Consider the following 14,777-nt stretch of genomic DNA (forward strand, 5'->3'; position numbering starts at 1 on the left):
CTTCAGAGTGCAGCCTCCTCCAGGAAGCCCTCCTTAACTTCTTCCTCCCATCTCCCCATCCCTGTGCTCCATCCCTGTTCCTGGCCACCCTCTGGCTTTCCTAGGTTGGAGGAATAGGCTGTAGGCACTGGGGTCTTTTTTTTCACCCTGATTTGGAGAGGAGTTGCTTTCCAGAAGCTGGGCTTCACAGTGGTCTTCTAGAAACACTTGGATACCAACATGTGGGATCCATGTGGCTTTTCCAAGCCCTGGAGTTGATCAGCACTGCCCAGGAGGGAAGTGGGTTGACGGGCTAGGCGATTGTGAAATCGGAAGCTCAAGGAATCTGCTGGGTCAACAAGTACCAAAGAGGAAGTGGTGGGGAAAGAGTGGGTGATGGGTTTGGCTGAGTTGGCTGTGTTCCTACCTCCGCCCCCCCAACCCTGTCATGCCCCCACCTGTTGCTCAGCTCTGACTCCCCAAGCCCTGGAGGGCAGAGCTCCCTACCCCCCTGCATCTGGGCCATGTGACCTTCTCAAGTACCCCCATCTCCAACCTCCAGGATGGTATTACTTCAGATTCGTGTTGTCTGATAGGAATATGACATGAACCACGCACATAATTTTAGATTTTTTCAGCATCCAAGCAAGAGACAAGCAAAGAGAAACAAAAAGAATCAGGTAAGATAATTGAATGCTATATTTTGTTGAACTGAATATATTTCAAGTACTATCATTTCAAAATATGATCAGTACAAAAAGTTATTGAGAGAGTTTACATTCTTGTTTTTTCTTCACACCAAGTCTTTGAAATCTGGTATGTAGTTTTCCCTCACAGCATCTCTCATTTCAGATCCACCTCATTTTAAATGCTCAGCAATCTCAAGCAGCCAGTGGCTACCATATTGGACAGCTCAGGGCTATAATTCCTTGATTAATGTTCAGATCATCTACAAAATTCTAACATCTAACTGCTGAAGTTTGTACTTCTAACATGTGAAGATTCTGGTGTGACATTCTAGAATCCTGTGATTAAAATAGCGTGTGGCTAACATTGTAGGATCCCTTGGGTCAAATAGCCTGTGATTCCAACGTTCTGAGAGTCTGTGGTTTCAACAGTTTAGGCTTCAGAGTCTTTTACCTAGCTCAGGCATCAGCAAACTCCAGCCTGTGGACCAAATCCCACCTGTTGCTTGTTTTTGTGAATAAAGTTTTATTGGAAAACAGCCATGCTGTTCAATCTGTGGCCACTTTCATTCTACCAGAGAGTATGAAAGACCTCTTGACCCACAAAAACTAACATATTTACTCTCAGTTCCCTCACCAAAAAATTTACTCTTGATCTATAAATTCAGATTCTAAGCTGGATGGTGATTTTTACAGCTGCTTATTTGTTGTACTTTTTTTTTTTTTTGTCTTTTAAAAAGATTTTATTAAAGGTCTTTGCAGAGCAACATTCAGATTCCAGATCCAGCGGCCAAGGAGACCTATTATGCTGTGGGTACCGGCTGGGGCATGGCAGGCGGCTCTGGCTTCCCACCCTTCTGTTCAGAGATGGGGGTGGTGGGCAGTATTTCATCTTTGGGTACCACAATGCTCACGTGATCAGGCAGAGGCTTCTTAGGGCCAGTCTTACCAGTTGGGTCCCAAGGCAGCATGATCTTTACCTTGATGCCCAGCACACCCTGTCTGAGCAGCACATGGCCCACGGCAGTGTGAATGTAGTAGTTAACAGGGTCCCCACTGTGGATCATGAGGCCATCCACAAACTTCATGGATTTAGCCCTCTGTCCTTGAAGTTTCCCAGACACCACGACCTCGCAGCCTTTGGCCCCACTCTCCATGATGAACCGCAGCACACCACAGCAGGCCCTCTGCACAGCAAGGCCTCCTAGGAGCTTGTAACACAAAGATTCTGCCTGGGCAATGGCACACAGTCCTCTGGCTACCTTTTCAGCATAAAGCTCTACACTCCCTTCAGGGAAGCCAAATCTCTTCTGAACCACAGCAGTCAACTCCTGGATCCGCCAGCCCTTCTCACCAAGTACATTCTGTGTCCTGGTGGCCAGGATAATGATTTCTGTCCTGGTTGGTGTAACTCGGACCTCAACTCCAGAGTACCCATCTTCAGCCAGCTCCCGAGTGAGAAACTCGTTCAGTTCAGCTTTGAAGATGCCATCAGCGACAAACTTCCTCTTCTTGGAAATTTCCACGGCCATCTTGCCGCCGCGAGCTGCCGAAAGGAAAGTGTTGTACTTTTTACTTCACATGTTACAAACACTCTTTTTCATTCATCAGATATCTTGAAATAATATATATTGTTCAAAAGAGACTGGTTTCCCCGTCTGGGCCACTCACCCTTTTGGGCTTCTGGAATTCTATTAGCCTATGCTGGTGGTTTAGTCCCTAAGTTATGTTTGACTCTTGTGACCCTATGGACTGTAGCCCACCAGGCTCTTCTGTCCCTGGGGTTCTCCAGGCAAGAATACTGGAGTGGGTTTCCATTTCCTTCTCCAGGGGATCTAATGGACCTGGGGATTGAACCCTGGTCTCCTGCATTTTGCAGGTGGATTCTTCACCAAGTAAACCACTAGAGTAGTCCCATTAGGCTGAACTTTATGAAATTACCAAACTCCATCCTATGTTGGGGTGAGGGGGTATAACAGCTTATTATTTTAAAAAAATTGTATGATATGCATAATGTAAAACTCACCATTAGTAACATTTAGTACATCCACAATGTTGTGCAACTCTGACTACTATTTCTAACCAGTGCTATTTGTAACAGACTACTATCTGTAACTAGTTCCAGAACACTTTAAAAAAAAAACACACACATTTTATTTTTAAAATTTATATTTAAATTTTTATATATTTAAATTTTATATTTAAAATTTAATATATATTTTATATATATTTGGCCATACTGTGCATCATGTGGGATCTTGTTCCCTGACCAGGGATTGAACTCGCGCCCCCTGCATGCGGAGCATGGAGTCTAAATCCCTGGACCACCAGGGAAGTCCGTCTAGAACATTTTCATCACCCCAAAAGAAAGAACCCATTAAGCAGTAACTTTCCATTCACATCCCCCTCTTCCTCTCAGGTTCTGGCCATCATTAATCTGCTTTCTGTTGCCACAGATGTGCCAGACTTCAACCTATTATGACTCACAAAAAATGACAAATTTGATATGGGTGAATTGAACAAACTTCTAGAGGGCTTCCCAGGTGGTGCTAATGATAAAGAATCTGCCTCCCAATGTAGGAGACTCAAGAGATGAGGGTTCCATCCCTGGGTCAGGAAGATCCCCTGGAGGAGGGCATGGCAATCCACTGCAGTATTAGTGCCTGGAAAATTCCATGGGCAGATGAGCCTGGCGAGCTACAGTCCATGGGGCTGCAAAGATTCGGACTTCTAAGATGTCCTCATTGTATCCAGTGTTGAGGGGCCAATACTCAGCATCTCATAGGGCGTCTGTAAAAGGAACCCCACTCCCTAAATGACCCCTGACTTTTTATAACATCTGTGTCCCTGTCTCCATTCACAGCATCCCCCAGATCCCTAGATAAGAACCTCCAGGTCCAGAGACAGCAGCAAACCTTAGCTTCCTAGAGTCCAAGAAACAGTTGCCTGGGACTCAGTGACCAAGGAGTTTAAGTGATCTGAGAAATACACTCTGTAACCTCAAGATCAGAGGAGGTTTGAGCTGATAAAGGACAATGTCCCCTCCCATAACTGCCCCCACCTCCTGGGACTTCTCCCATGTTAGTTTCTCTTTCTGACCAGGGCAGGTTCCCACAGGGGGCTTAGGGCTGGCGGGATGTGGGGGACGAAGGTGGTGGGAGGGGGTGGTCTGGGTCAGGCTCAACCAAGACTGGGTTGCCCAGAGACATCCTGGCTCACACTTCGAGTCTTTGACCCCAAAACAACTTCCGCTACCAACGGGAGTTTCTTCTCCAAACAACAACAAAAGAAATGTATAAATATATCCCCTCAACCTCTGAAGCACACACTCATTGGCGCAAACACCAAAACCACTGAATAAAGTGTTCTGAGGCTGGAATAAGGGTCACTTCCTCTTGCTAAGCCTTTCTGTCTAAAATGTAGCTTTTAAGAATTGATAGCATATGCTTTTTATTGTTGCTAATTTAACAAATGTGTACCCAGCATCTCCTGTGTGCCAGGTGCTATTGTGTGTATTTTAAATCTTTTCATCCATTTAATGTTCACAGCTAAAATGTCCATTTCACAGATGAGGAAATTGAGGCTCAGAAGGGTTGAGGCCTGAGAAGCTCGTCAATGGGGAACCTAGAATGTGTATCGTATTGCTCTGGCTCTCAAATCCATGTTCTCAGACTCTGTGCTATGCTGGGAGGGAGGTTAGGAACCACTATGCTCAAAATCTTCCGATTTTATTTATTATTATAATTTGTTAAGTTTTTGGCCAAGTTGTGCAGCTTGCAGGATCTTAGATCCCTGACCCAGGATCGAACCTCGAACCTCGGAAGTGAAAGCGCAGTATTCTAACCGCTGAACCACCAGGGATGTCCCCCAACCTTCCCATTTTAAAGAGGGAAAACAGAGGCCCACAGACGGATAGGACTTGTTTGTGTTTTGTCTGCCTCTGACGCCTCAGGCCTTGTGCTGGGCGCCCTTGGCCTTTTACTGGAGGCTGTGACCTTGAGCTGTCTCCCTCAGAACGTGGGAGGCGGGAGGTATACTGGTCTTCAAGGCTCTGCAGAGGGCAGAAGGGAGGGGAGGGGCTGAGTTGGAGTCCGGGAGGGGGTGGGGGTAGTGGGCCGTGGGGACTTGGTGGGGAAGACCTCAGAGGGCCCTGCTGGGACGACGAGTCTAGGCCAAGACCCCCAGACCCCAAAGGTCAAGCCACATGTAGATCTATCTGGCTTCCAGGAAGCTGGTGACTTAGAGATTGGTGCTGGGGACACTGGGTCAGCTCCCACCCACCTTTGCCCGCTGCCCAGTAATTTTGGGATGTGTGAGTCATAGGAAGAATCCAGGACAGACACTAGCTGGAGTAGGAAAAGGCCAATCCTGTTTTTCCCTGCTTAAGAGTGTCGGCTGGGACCTGTGAGGTGACAGCGCCTGGCGGAATCCCCTAGGAGCTCCGGGAACTGGCTTGCAGAAATCCATTAGCTGCCAGACATCGGGGGAGAGACTTCAGACGTCCCAGGTCTTGGCTGTCAGCCTGGATCTTGCTCCCCTGTGGCATCTGGCCCAACTGGGGACCATTCCTCAAGAGACGGTAAGGATGGAGGGGAGAAGGGAGGGGGGCATTTTCCCAATCCTGGTTATATAGACTCATTATTTTCAGCATCTGGGAATCAGAACTAGAATTTCAGGAGTGGAATCTTAATACCATCGCAATGGAATCTGCATCGGAATCCCAGACTCTTGGAATTTACTCAGGCAGGTCAACAGAAAGCTTCTGTCAAGGGATCCCCATATACTAAAATTATCACACTCAGGTGGGCTTCCTTGGTATAGCTCAGTTGGTAAAAGATCCTCCTGCAATACAGGAGACCCCAGTTCGATTTCTGGGCTGGGAAGAGCCCCTGGAGAAGAGTTAGCCTACCCACTCCAGTATTCTTGGGCTTCCCTGGTAGCTCAGGCAGTAAAGAATCTGCCTGCCATACAGGAGACCTGGGTTCGATCCCTGGATTGGGAAGATCCTTGGAGGAGGGCTTGGCAACCCACTCTAATATTCTTGTCTGGAGAATCGCCATGGACAGAGGAGCCTGGCAGCTGCAGTCCATGGGGTCGCAAAGAATCAGACGTGACTGAGTGACTAAGCACACACATAGGTATAAACAGAGAAATAGAATTCATTTGGTGTATAAAATCAGAAGATAATAATGCTACCCACGATGCTCCTTAAATGTCCTTTAGTCTGTGGCTGGTTAATAAGCGTGACACACCCAGCCCATGGATTGATTTTGATCTTATTGTGAAGAAAGGAGTTGATTTGTGTCCATATAGGGAAAGTAGAGAGACATTAAATGGAAAAGATTAAGCAATGGTACAGGGAATGTTTGGATTTCTGTTTAATGTGTTAAAAGGGAAATACTGACTGACTGAGTTGCTTACACAAGGAAAACTCAGATTTGAACCAGGAAGAGCCAGGAAGGGTGGAGTCTCAGGGTGGCAGGAGAGGGTACATGTGGATCTGGGGCCAAGCGGCCAACACACTTCTTAAAGCTCACGGTGGACGAGGCACCTATTCAGTTGATGAATTCACCTAACACCCTCTAAGGTGAGTCTGCTGTTCTCATTTTTGCAGACGAGGAAGCTGAGACACAGAGAGGTTTGGTGGCTTGCCCAAAGCCACACAGCTGGTGAGGGCTTGAATTTTTATTCTGTTGAAATGCAGATTCCGATTTGGTAGGTCTGGGGAGGGGCCTGAGATTCTGCACTTCTTCTTTTTTTGTTTTTTGGCCACAATGTATAGCGTGTGTGGGATCTTAGTTCCCCAACCAGGGATTGAACTCTTGCCCCCTGCTGAAGAAGTGCGGCGTCTTAACCACTGGACCACCGGGGAAGTCCTGAGGGTTTGAATTTTTAAAGCATGCACATGGCTTCATTTTAGAGATGAAGATAATATGAAAGCGAAGTGCCAGACTTCACACACACACACACACACACACACACTGGCTTGGCCTTTTAGTAGCTACTTGGCATGGAGGAGGGGAGAAGGCGTGGTGGGAGGGAGAAGAGGGAAGGGGAGTGCCCCAACTTCCCTTCTGCCCTTCCTGTTGTGTCAACTCCAGCTGATGCCCTGCGGAGGGCCAGTCAGCCCAAAAAAGTCAGCAGAGAGCCGCAGGGTCAGGTTATTATGACATCATGCGGACGAGTCTATTTTCTACCTGAGCCCTTGATCTGTAAAACAAGCTTTACACATATTGGCTCTTCAAAGCCTCCCCAAACTGGTGAGCTAGGCTCATCTCCATGACTAGCTTCTCAGATGAGGAAACCCAGAGAGAGAGCCGGCCGAAACTGTGCACTCAAAGTCACAGAGGCCGGGTCTGCTCAGGGTCACTGGCTGTCCGGCCTTCCAACTCTCCCGAACCTAAGACTTTTGGATGGTGATGTTCTAGGGCCTGGAGTTTCAGAGTGGGACTAATTAACACAGTTTGAAACTCAGCTCTGTTACTTGCTTAGCTGAGCCACCTTCGGTAAGTTCCTTAACTTCTCTATGGCCTCAGTTTTCTTGTCTGCAGAATGGGTCTAACAATGGTGTGAAAATCAGAGAGTTGTTAGAAGGACTAAATGATATAATATGTAAAGGGGCTTGGAGCAATGCCTGGCACAGAACACAAAGTACTCAGTAGATGGTGCTTAACAATAATAATAATAATGAAAGGGGATTTCCTGGTGGCTCAGATGGTAAAGAGTCTGTCTGCAACACCGGAGACCTGGGTTGCAGTAGTAGTAGTTATGATTCTCATTGCTATGGTAGACAATGTCATTTCTCTGCTCAGCACCTTCCCATGGCTCCCATCTCATGCAGAATAAAAGATGAAGAGCTTACAGTACCTATGTAGGCACTGATATCTCTGTTTTTACCTTCCATCTATTTCACAGGAGATGGAGTTCTAACAGGCACCATCATGTTCCCGCCTTAGGGCATTTGCACTGGCTCTTTCCTCTGCCTGAGATTCGCTTCTCCCAGATCAGCACACAGCTCCCTCCCCACCTCCTTTCTTGTCGCTGTTGTTCAGTCCTTGTCCGACTCTTTTCGACCCCATGGACTGCAGCCCACCAGGCTTCCTCGTCCTTCACTACCTCCCAGAGTCTGCTCAAACTCATGTCCATTGAGTCGATGATGTCATCCAACCATCTCGCCCTCTGTCCCTGCCCCCCATTCTCCTCCTGTCCTCCGTCCCCTCCTTTCTGGTTTTGCTCAAATATCACCTTTTCAGAGAGGCCTTCCTTGATCCCTCATTTAAAATTCCACTATAAGGAATTAAAAGTTCCTTGTAATGCAGGAAACCTGAGTTGGATCCCTGGGTTGAGAAGAGCCCCTGGAGAAGGGAAGGGCAACCCACTCCAGTATTCTTGCCTAGAGAATTCCATAGACAGAGGAGCCTGGCGGGCTACATGCCATCCATGGGGTCACACTGAGTCAGACATGACTGAGTGATTAACACTTTCACGTTCACCATCATCTTGATGAATATTCAAGTTCCAATAATTTAGATTCTAGAGTTCCAGTTCGCTTACTGGCTAGTGTTCAATGCTCCAGAACTTCACCAGAGCCACTAGTCACGTGTAGCTATTTAAATCAATGAAAATGGAATAAGATAGAAAGTTTAGTTTCTCAGTCACCTTGGCTCCCATTTCAAATACCCAGTAGCCACATGTGGCTGGCAGTTACTGTATTGGACCACAGATGTGGACTATTTCCATCAACACTGAAAGTTCGATTGGACAGGGCTGGTCTAGAATTCCAAGCAATAAATGGCTAGCTAGCTACTAAATTCTAAGAATTTAGTATTTTGGAATTCTAAGATTTTTAGCATGCTAGAATTCTAACATGGTGATATTCTAGAATTCCAAGACGTTAATAAGCTGGGGTTCTTAACATTTTATTTTTGAAACATTTGTATTTGTAACATTTTATTTTTTTTTAACTGTAACATTTTAGAATTCCAAGATTCTAATGTGCTGGAGTTTTTTTTCCCCCTTGTAGTTATTTATTTATTTTGACGGTGTTCAGTCTTTGTTGCTATGCAGGTTTTTCTCTAGTTGCTGTGAGTGGGGGCTACTTTTCAGTTTCGGGGCCCTGGCTTCTCATTGCAGTGGCTTCTCTTGATGTGGATCATGAGCTCAGTAACCGTGGCTTCTGGGCTTTAGAGCACCGACAGGCCCAATAGTTGTGGAGCATGGGATTAGTTGCTCCGTGGCATGTGAGATCTTCCCGCACCAGGGGTGGAACCCCACGTCTCCTGCATTGGTGGGTGGATTCGTTACCACCGAGTCACCAGGGAAGCCCTGCCCTGGAGTTCTGACAGTATCCTGTCCTGGAGTTCTAATGTTGTCCTGTCCTGGTTTCCAAAATGCTAACGGGCTGGGGTTCCTATCCACCAGGATTCCGAGGGCCTGAGAGTTCTCATCTCTGAGTTTTCACACCATCGCTCGCCTTTGCAGGTGTCTGCAGCCTGGATGGAGAACACTTCTCTCGGCAACGAGTATGGGGATTACGGCGACATTCCGGATCTCCCGGTGGACTGCGCTGATGGCTCCTGCATCTCCGTTGACCTCCTCCACGCGACCCCACTCCTGCTGTATGCCGCCGTCTTCCTGGTGGGGGTGCCGGGCAATGCCATGATGGCCTGGGTGACCTGGAAAGAGGCCCGCCAGAGGATCAGTGCCATCTGGTTCCTCCAACTGGCCGTAGCGGACCTGCTCTGCTGTCTGTCTCTCCCCATCCTGGCGGTGTCGGTTGCCCACAAAGGCCATTGGCTGTACGGGGCAGTGGGCTGCTGGACCCTGCCCTCTGTCATCCTGCTGTCCATGTATGCCAGCGTCCTCCTCCTGGCCACTCTCAGCACGGACCTCTGCCTGCTGGCCCTCAGGCCCATCTGGTGGGGTGCAGCCAGGCGGGCATGCAGGGTGCGGGCAGCCTGTGGGGCATGCTGGGGGCTGGCCCTGCTGCTCACCGTGCCCTCGGCCTTCTACCGCCGGCTGCATCAGGAGCATTTCCCACGCCGGCTGGAGTGTGTGGTGGACTACGGTGGCTCGACCGTGGCAGAGAACTCAGTGACGGCCATCCGGTTTATTTTTGGCTTCCTGGGGCCACTGGTGGTCGTGGTCGTCTGCCATGGTGCCCTCCTGTGTCATGCTACCCGACGCTGCTGGCCACTGGGCCTGGCCGTCGTGGTGGGGTTTTTTGTCTGCTGGGCCCCCTACCATGCGCTGGGACTGATACTCACCATGGCGGCCCCACACTCCAGCCTCCTGGCCCAGGCCCTGCGGGCTGAACCCTTGGTGGTGGGCCTGGCTCTTGCTCACAGCTGCCTCAATCCCATGCTTTTCCTCTATTTTGGGCAGGCTCAACTCCGCCAGTCTCTGCCAGCCGCATGTCGCTGGGCCCTGAAGGAGCCACAGAGTGAGGATGAAAGTATGGTCAGCAAGAAATCGACTAGCCACGACCTGGTCTCAGAGATGGAAGTGTAGGCTAGGGGGAAATTGGTTTGTACCCTCCTATCCCATTTTACAAGATGGGCTTCAGGCATAGCTGAATCTAGGAGCTTAATGATATTGTCATTTATTCTTTTATTCATTCAACAAACATTTGATATGCCCTGCCATGAGCAGTGCAGATATAAAACATTTCCATCATTGCAGGAAGTTCTATTGGACAAGGTTGCTCTAGAATATCACCTGTTCAGATCTTTGAAATCACATAGTAGTGATACCTTCTTAACTCCAGGACAGCACTTTACACATAGTTTCTCCTTTAAGGTAATTCTTACAACAACCCAGAGGTCATTTGCCCAAGATCACACAACAGGAAATTATAGAGCTGAGATTGGATCCCATGTTTACCTGACTCTAGTATCCATGCTCTTGATCACTGAAAATTTCCTTCAATGCCTTCTTCAAATAGTACTTCCTCCAGGGAGGTCTCCCTGATTCAGTCCCCTCCCTGGGGAACAGAACATTCTGTTCTCCAAGTTTCTGGAACAAAAGTTCCCAACTAACCTGTAAATTTTCCAAGGACAACATCTGGGCTAGTTTAATTTCTGTCTCGCCTCCACCCTTCCCAAACTTTAAAAAGAGCCAAACTATGTTTGTGTACACCCTGTTTTCTTCCAACTAGATTGTGAGGTACCCAATGACTGGGATCTTTTTGTTGCTTTTTTAAAAAAAATCTGATACAGGGACAGGTATTAGGTCAACAACACATATTTTAATTTTTGATATTGTATTCAGCATTCTCATGGAGAAGGGAATGGCAACCCACTCCAGTATTCTTACCTGGGAAATCCCATGGACAGAGGACAGAGGACAGAGGAGCCTGGCAGGCTACAGTTCATGGGGTCAAAAGAGTTGGACATAACTTAAGAGACTAAACCACCAGAATTCTCATGCATGATCCAAAATTGTCTTATCAAATGAATCCTGTCCTGGGACAATTTATGTAACTTCGTGAAAAGTTGAAAGAAATCTTGCTGTTAATCCACTGGGGCCAGGTGCCATTTAGGAGAGTTCTTTGTACATTTGTAAATAGTCTTCTGTATTTTTGAAATTTGTTTTCCTTTTTTATTGCATCAGTGTTACTTCTTGTTAAAAAGAATCAATTTCATGAAAGCTTTGAGAGTCCTTTTGAGCAATTTTCCATAAAAGTCCCTTGATCATGAAAAATAACCTTGCTTTTGGTTTGTTGTGACTTCCTCCTTTTGTTCTTAAGTTTGTTCTTTGGTTTTTGTTTATTTTTAGCATGAATGTATCAAATTCTTTAGGTTTCCAATTAGAAGTTTTCCCAAGAACTAGTTTCAAGTTTTCTACTCAATATTGCCTTAGCATTGGTAGTTTGTTATTTTCTTCCTAACTTCATATATGTTGTTTGCTTTCTCCCATTTTCATTTTTTAAAAATTGTAGTTCTCTTTTGTACATTTTAAGCAGATGTTAGTCAATTTCTTCCCCTTCTTCTTTTGATAATGACACAATTGGCCCCTCGATGTTCTAATTGCTTCCTAAGGATTCAATAGTTACATACAACTTACCACTTGACATCCCAACTCATTGTAGAATAAGTAACTTAATATGCTCAAAACAGAAGTATGGATTTTCTCTTTTAGCCATCCTCCTGCTTCTTTTCCATCCCAATTGGTGGCAACTCTGTATTTCCAGGCGCTCAGGCCAAGAACCTTGGGCCACCTCTCTTTCTCTCATACTCACGGTCCATGGCCAATTTATCAGCCAATCCCTGCAGATTCTATCTTAAAATATCTATCTTCTCTGCCATCATCCTGTGCAGGGGTCCAGCCCCGGCAGGATCCAGGGGAACCCTCAGGATGAACGGCGTCGGCGAAAGAGAGACACGTAGGACCAGCCTTGATAGGGCCAAGTCTGCTAGGGAGAGAGAGAGAGAGAGAGAGAAAGAAAGAGACCAGACCAGGAATATGCAGCAGAGTCTGGCAGTTGCTTTATTTTTCACCATAGCCTTTATACCCTAAGTTGGTACATTTCTAAGGGGCAGATAAGCATACAGACTTAGTTTAACATTATATCAGCTTGTCCTTCACGAAACCAGGTGTGCTCTATATATTTTTGTTTATGAGAGTCTTTTCCCATAGATTTTTTGTACATTATCTTCTGGCCTTGAGGTTAGCAGAAAATAGAAAAGTGGCAGTCTCATGGTACAGCAGGTTGTAACATAATAGAAATACAATCCTGTTAACATAAAAGACAGTCTTTTTGCAGAAATTCTCAGCTAAATTTCTCTAAAAAGTTTAACACACAAAGACTCTGTGGCTCTGGAGAGGCAGCCCCTGTTTAGCACTCTTGGTTAAAATTAACAATTATCTTATTGTTTTTACACTAGGGCTAAACTCTTATTTTACTATATCTTTAACCATATTAACAATAGTGTCCACTGCATAACCTCAGCACATTAACATCAATCAAACGTTGATCTAATAACCACTTTTAAAACAATATTTTTTGTATTTTCTAATAGGGCTTCCTCACCCCCCAAAGGGCTCTGTGCCTATTAGGGCCTTTTTAATGGTTAATCTCTATGTATAATATCTTTTGGCTTTCAGGCCTGTTGACAATTTATGGCTTGCACCTGGTGCAACTTTAAGCAACTTCAGTAGCCGACCCTGTCTTTTTTGTGGTTAATCTATTTTCTTTCTATTAGGTGTCATCTCCAAGGGAACTAGATAGGATTACATTTTTTACAGAACAGAAATGCAAAGGATTTCAAAAACAGCAGATGTGGCACAAAACAGGCTCTTAGTCTAAAAGTTAATTACCTGCAAGAAGTCGCCAGCTAATCTCTATCTAAACTATTTTCTATTAGGCGTATATGTGGCTATAATATTTGCGGAGCTTTTCTCACCCCACGAAGGGGCCTATGCTTAATAGTTTCTTTTGTTAGTGTACTGTGCTTAGGATGTTTAGAACAATCATGAGCATTTTGTGCAATGAGAGCACACATTTATCAAACAAGCCAGAATGCCAGCTAAAGGGTTTGAACTGAAGCATTTCCTTCATCCCTGGTCCCTTCATAGGGTACCAGTGTCCAGGAGATTTATTAATTAGGGTTTTAAGTTGGTCCTCACTCAGTGAAAGAGGAGCAGGAGAGCTCTCGACAGGCAACACAAGAATCCACAGCAGGGCAAACAAGAACAACAGCAGGAAAGGGGGGAGAATATAGGGTAGGGTAGAGGCCGAGGCCAACCTGGAGGGTCCCTTATCCTAGACGGCCTTGCCTGTCAGGTATTTTCCTCGTGACCTCGTCATGGATGGGGTCTCGGACGGCCTTGACTGCCCGGTATTTTCTTCATGACCTTGTCACGGGCGGGACCTCCCATAACGGCTCCCGACAATCCTGGTCCAGCCATCTACTGTGGCAGCCTGCCCCCGGTCCCCTCTTCTTATCTTAAATCCCTATATCTGTTCCCCACATGGGAGCCAGAGGACTCTGTTAAAATCTAAGTCACATGGAGCTCTGCCCATGGATTCCACGTCACTCAGATTGGAAGCCAAAGTCCTCACTTCTATTCTTCTCCTCTCTCCCACCTCATTCCCTACTGTTCTGCAACCTTCATCCAGCTATGCAAGCTTGCTTGCTGACCCTTGAACCCTCCAAGTTATGTGGTCATCTCAGTCTTTGGCTCTGTTGCTTCCTCTACCGTGAATGCTCTCACCGAGGGGTCCCCATGGCCTGCAACAACATTTTTAGCTCTTTGCCTAAATGATACTTTCTGGCAGAGGTCTTCTCTGACTGTCACTGGACCAAATAGCATCACTCCTTGTTCCTTCCATGCTTTGTTTTTCTCCATAGAAAATGCAGTTGTGCTTGACATTGTATATATTTATTTTAATCTATGTGTCTGTCTCCATCACCAAAATATGAGTTCCTTTGTTTTGTTCATTTCTGTACCCTCAGTGCCTAGAACTGATTTTAGAAATGAAAGCTGTACCTTCTTAACCATGGCACTATCCAAAGGAAAAAGGAGAATGATGGGAAGGATATAAAAAATGAAAGATTTAACATTTATCAAGCTGCTGCTGCTGCTAAGTCGTTTCAGTCATGTCCGACTCTGTGCGACCCCACAGACTGTAGCCCACCAGGCTCTGCCGTCCCTGGGGTTCTCCAGGCAAGAACACTGGAGTGGGTTGCCATTTCCTTCTCCAATGCATGAAAGTGAAGCTGCTCAGTCGTGTCCGACTCTTCCCGACCCCATGGACTGCAGCCTACCAGGCTCCTCTGTCCATGGGATTTTCCAGGCAAGAGTATTGGAGTGGGTTGCCATTGCCTTCTCTGATTTATCAAGCGCCTATATGTATAATAGTGAAAAAAGTTTTGATACCTTATGTATACTTTTGCATTTGTTTTTACCAACAATCTTGAAAAGTAGGCGTTATCCTCGTTTTATGGAAACTGAGGCTCAAGGCCACAATGACTGACCCATCTAGGACTATAGAGGACTCACTTTTCTCCTTAAAGTAGTCATTCATTCAACATTCACCGACTATCTAATCCCTGCGTTTGTCTCTGGAGAACATAGGACCTTCAAGACAGAAAGTTGGGAAGTTGAATT

At 46.3% G+C, this 14,777-nt stretch overlaps 2 protein-coding genes across 4 annotated transcripts; one reads left to right on the plus strand and one right to left on the minus strand.

The window, feature by feature from the left end:
• The first annotated feature begins 419 nt into the window (after nucleotides 1-419).
• On the plus strand, nucleotides 420-11,369 carry C5AR2 (complement C5a receptor 2). 3 transcript variants are annotated; one of them, XM_043899617.1, is made up of 3 exons: nucleotides 420-659; nucleotides 5,053-5,244; nucleotides 9,147-11,369. In XM_043899617.1, exon 3 carries the CDS (start codon nucleotides 9,162-9,164, stop codon nucleotides 10,173-10,175), a length of 1,014 nt encoding a protein of 337 aa, XP_043755552.1. In that variant the 5' UTR covers nucleotides 420-659; nucleotides 5,053-5,244; nucleotides 9,147-9,161; the 3' UTR covers nucleotides 10,176-11,369. The 3 variants fall into 3 exon arrangements, with proteins under 3 accessions (XP_043755552.1, XP_043755554.1, XP_043755553.1); XM_043899619.1 differs by lacking the exons at nucleotides 420-659; nucleotides 5,053-5,244 and adding an exon at nucleotides 6,141-6,252; XM_043899618.1 differs by lacking the exons at nucleotides 420-659; nucleotides 5,053-5,244 and adding an exon at nucleotides 6,809-7,171.
• LOC122692241 (40S ribosomal protein S3-like) lies at nucleotides 1,379-2,227 on the minus strand. The gene has a single exon (XM_043899620.1). The coding sequence runs from the start codon at nucleotides 2,195-2,197 to the stop codon at nucleotides 1,469-1,471; it is 729 nt and encodes a 242-aa protein (XP_043755555.1). The 5' UTR covers nucleotides 2,198-2,227; the 3' UTR covers nucleotides 1,379-1,468.
• Nucleotides 11,370-14,777: the final 3,408 nt, after the last annotated feature.

The sequence above is a fragment of the Cervus elaphus genome, chromosome 4 (genome assembly GCF_910594005.1).
Source record: "Cervus elaphus chromosome 4, mCerEla1.1, whole genome shotgun sequence".
Taxonomy (NCBI): domain Eukaryota; kingdom Metazoa; phylum Chordata; class Mammalia; order Artiodactyla; family Cervidae; genus Cervus; species Cervus elaphus.

What these genes read in the sequence shown, in the direction of transcription:
- LOC122692241 (XM_043899620.1), bottom strand. Translation starts at nt 2,197, where the DNA reads ATGGCCGTGGAAATTTCCAAGAAGAGGAAGTTTGTCGCTGATGGCATC.
- C5AR2 (XM_043899617.1), top strand. Translation starts at nt 9,162, where the DNA reads ATGGAGAACACTTCTCTCGGCAACGAGTATGGGGATTACGGCGACATT.